Below are 3,564 nucleotides of genomic sequence, written 5' to 3' on the forward strand. Positions count from 1 at the left end.
CCTTCTTATCATAAAAACTATTTGATAAATTAAATATATTGTCTGTTTTAAAATCTTAAAATATTTGCCATTTTTCGATACTATCGCTATTTGTGACATGGTATTTTAGCTCTAAAAGTGGCCTGAGAGGTAACCCTGGACCCCGAAACTTTTGCCCGCCAAGCTTCCCCCTCCACTTTCTGAAAACCCCGAAGTGGACAGGCCCTGGTAGAAACCAAAAGATATCTGTCAAGTTTTTTAATTGCAATATATGTCGTTTGAGGAAAGGGGAGGAGGGAGGAGTGAGGGGGAAGTGTGAGTGTGTGGGGGAAGTTGCCGTGTTGTAAACAAACACAGAAGAAAGATTCCTTTTTCAAATATGTGTCGATAAAATGGGTTCAACTCGCCAATCCTCGTGTTTAGATCATATCAGGGGTGTCTTCAAATTTTAATGACATCGCTTGTTTAAATCAACGGATTCCTAGTCCAGTCTTAACCTTTCTTCCGCGTTCCTTTTGAGTTAGATCATTGCATACATTCTAACGTCATGTACCATGAGATGACGTACTCGTGGCCTCGCCAAAACCACGACATGAAGAATAAGAACAAGTACCTCTCTATTGGTTGTGTTTGTCTTGTGGTTATTGTGTGGTTATGGTTAGCCACTCCAGGTAAGTGTATTGTTAAGTATTGTATTTAAAATGTTTTCAAACATTTAACACTATCTTGGGTTTATTTTCTTGAAGGAAACCTTCAAATAATGTTGTAGATGTATATATTTTTATTATTATAAGTCTACCTGATTTATTTTCTTACATGTACAATTCTAGGTGTTCCGCCTTCTCATCACAGTGTTGTTCCTAAGTTTCCAAAGTTTGACCCTGAGTTCCAGAATGATGCTGTCAGGCAGCGTATCAATGAATTGGAAACTGAGGTAAAATATTACGGATATTGGATCCTTTTTAATATCCTGTGATAAATGCAAGAAACTCTTACCTTTATTTTGCTCAAAACAATCTGTCAATTGGAACTATTTCTCAGGTTCAATATTTAAAGGCCACTGCATCAAACTGCAGAATACACAAATTGACACTTGATCCTGATTTACCTGTGATTTATGCCATCACCCCAACCTATGCACGTCCTGTTCAAAAGGCTGAGCTGTCACGGTATTAATCATGTGAAGTCTGATACACAAGTCTCATTATATAGGTTGGATCTGTGCTGATCACTTTCATTTTATTTGGTCATAGGCTGTCCCACACATTTATGTTGGTTCCAAATTTACATTGGATAGTTGTTGAAGATGCAGATGACAAAACACCTCTTGTTGCAAATCTGTTAAGAAAGACGGACATTCCTCATACTCATCTTGTAGCTCCAACACCACAAGAGTGGAAAAGGAAAGAAAAGGTAAGTTCTACCGATGAGTGATTCACAGTCTCTAAAAACTTTTCAAAACACAAAATTTAGAGATAAAATATAACTGTACTCCAATTCAATTTTTAACTGCTAGGAACCCAACTGGAAGAAACCTCGAGGCGTTCTACAAAGAAACAAGGCTTTAGAATGGCTTCGCAATGAACTGAGCTATGATGTGACCACTGACCAAGGTGTTGTGTACTTCGCAGATGATGACAATTCTTACAGCTTAGAAATTTTTGATGAAGTAAGTAATTTTTTTACTCTCGCTTCTGAGTTTGTTCTTGAGCAATTTGCTTAGTGTTTTGTTTGTTTTCTAGATGCGAAAAATCAAGAAGGTTGGTGTGTGGCCTGTTGGATTGGTTGGAGGTTTAATGGTTGAAAAGCCGGTATTAAATAAAACTACTCACAAAGTTGCTGCATTTAATAGTGGCTGGCGGCCGGAAAGACCATTTCCGATTGACATGGCTGGATTTGCAATTAATCTTGGATTACTTTTGGATCATCCAGAGGCTCAGTTTTCATTGACTGTTGAAGGAGGTTATCAAGAAAGTGAAATATTAAGACATCTTGTCACTCGGGAGGAACTAGAGCCATTAGCAGATTATTGTACAAAGGTAACCTGCACTCATATTTATTGTTTATAATTTTACCTGCCAACAATAAATATTGTTTCCTTATGCACTGCGTTTCTCTTTTCAGGTGTATGTATGGCATACAAGAACTGAAGCCCCTAAACTTTCAGGAGAAATGCAATTGCGGAAGAAAGGAATGCGGTCAGATCAAGATATGGAAGTGTAATAATTGCTGAGAAACATTTTTTATTGAAAGTAAAAACAGTTGTAGCTTTCACACACCAATACCTCTATTTGTTTTCTCTACTTGTTTTACTCATGTGTATTGCTCACAGTGTGCAAACCTTCCATCTTTTCATGTAAGCCCTTTAATCATGAGAGACTAGTTTAGATTTGTGTGCACCCCTTTGTTTCTTTTCTTTTTTTTCTTTCATAATATCAAGAACAGTTCAAAAGATTGTATTGCTGCCTTTATTTTGTCATACCATAGTTATTTTATTTTATGTGTATGTTGAACAAAACATATTAGTTTTACAGTAATGCCATGCATAACCATGGTCCAATTGTCAGCTCTCGATTTTCCTGAAAACTACTTTTAAAAAACAAGGAGGGTGTTTGTATTTGAGGTCATGTTTGTAATTGTTCACATGCCCCACCCCCTCTCAAAAAAAAGGACCTAAAAGTAGCACGAGGCTTATATTCAGTGCGTTACAGCAGTACCACATCTCAACTTCAAGAGATGTCAGATTGATCAGTTCTGTGAACTCATTAGTAGTTCTTTTGTGGTGGCCATAAATGTATTATGACATTACAGTGAGACTGACTAGTTAACCAACTTTTTTAAAAATCCAGTGTCCTTGATTCTTGCACCATATCATATTTGCATTATGTATACAAGACCGTTTACCATCTTGACCTACTTATTTCTGTGATTTCTGTTTAAATTTCTTCTATTTTAATGTTACCTGTTTTGTAGTGTATTTTATGTTGTTAGTGTTTTACTTTTATTAGCTAGATATTGTATTTAAGAATGTAAACATGGCAAGATGATGCATGTTCAACTCAATTTTATTTATTTCTTAGCTCAATTATTTCATATTTGTAAACCTTTAGTTGAAAATAAACATTTTTTCATAAAATGGATGGAAAATTCGGAACAATCTTTGTCATACAATCAAGTGTGATGTCAGATGGAGCGTCGGGATGGTAGGCAGCCCATAGTACATCGGCACAGGGTCCTTACCGGGCGGGAGTGGTAGAGGCAACAGGAGGAGTGAACGCCGAAATACGCAATTCCGGGAAACCGGGATCAGCATATGCTCGGCATAGTGCCCCGGTGGAAAGGGCCTCGCGCCTCGCTATGAACGGCCCATGAATCTTGGGCCGACAAGAGACTTCGTGGTTCGTCAAGTCAAGTAAGTACTTATTAGGGAGTGAAGGCGCGCGAATGCGCGAGTCTTCTCAAGCGCTGGTGGGTCAGTCGGAATTTTTAAAATGGTGAATTGGTTATTCTCATACAGAGTTTTATGGTTACATAGACTAAGGGCCTTTGAGAAGTTCATTAGGCCTATAATGTAGTGTGTTTAGT

The 3,564-nt window shown here is 37.7% G+C and overlaps 1 protein-coding gene across 1 annotated transcript; it reads left to right on the plus strand.

The window, feature by feature from the left end:
- The first annotated feature begins 258 nt into the window (after positions 1–258).
- Positions 259–3,126, plus strand: LOC113204078 (galactosylgalactosylxylosylprotein 3-beta-glucuronosyltransferase I). Its single transcript, XM_026419079.2, has 7 exons — positions 259–650; positions 810–913; positions 1,021–1,148; positions 1,233–1,392; positions 1,496–1,648; positions 1,722–2,018; positions 2,104–3,126. The coding sequence occupies exons 1-7, from the start codon at positions 527–529 to the stop codon at positions 2,200–2,202; spliced, it is 1,065 nt and encodes a 354-aa protein (XP_026274864.1). The 5' UTR covers positions 259–526; the 3' UTR covers positions 2,203–3,126.
- The last annotated feature ends 438 nt before the right edge of the window (positions 3,127–3,564 follow it).

The sequence above is a fragment of the Frankliniella occidentalis genome, unplaced genomic scaffold (genome assembly GCF_000697945.3).
Source record: "Frankliniella occidentalis isolate FOCC.00 unplaced genomic scaffold, Focc_3.1 Scaffold429, whole genome shotgun sequence".
Classification (NCBI taxonomy): domain Eukaryota; kingdom Metazoa; phylum Arthropoda; class Insecta; order Thysanoptera; family Thripidae; genus Frankliniella; species Frankliniella occidentalis.

Coding starts and splice junctions, on each gene's coding strand:
- LOC113204078 (XM_026419079.2), top strand. CDS start 527: ATGTACCATGAGATGACGTACTCGTGGCCTCGCCAAAACCACGACATG. Junction 914..1,020: donor TCAATGAATTGGAAACTGAG/GTAAAATATTAC, acceptor ACTATTTCTCAG/GTTCAATATTTAAAGGCCAC. Junction 1,149..1,232: donor CAAAAGGCTGAGCTGTCACG/GTATTAATCATG, acceptor ATTTGGTCATAG/GCTGTCCCACACATTTATGT.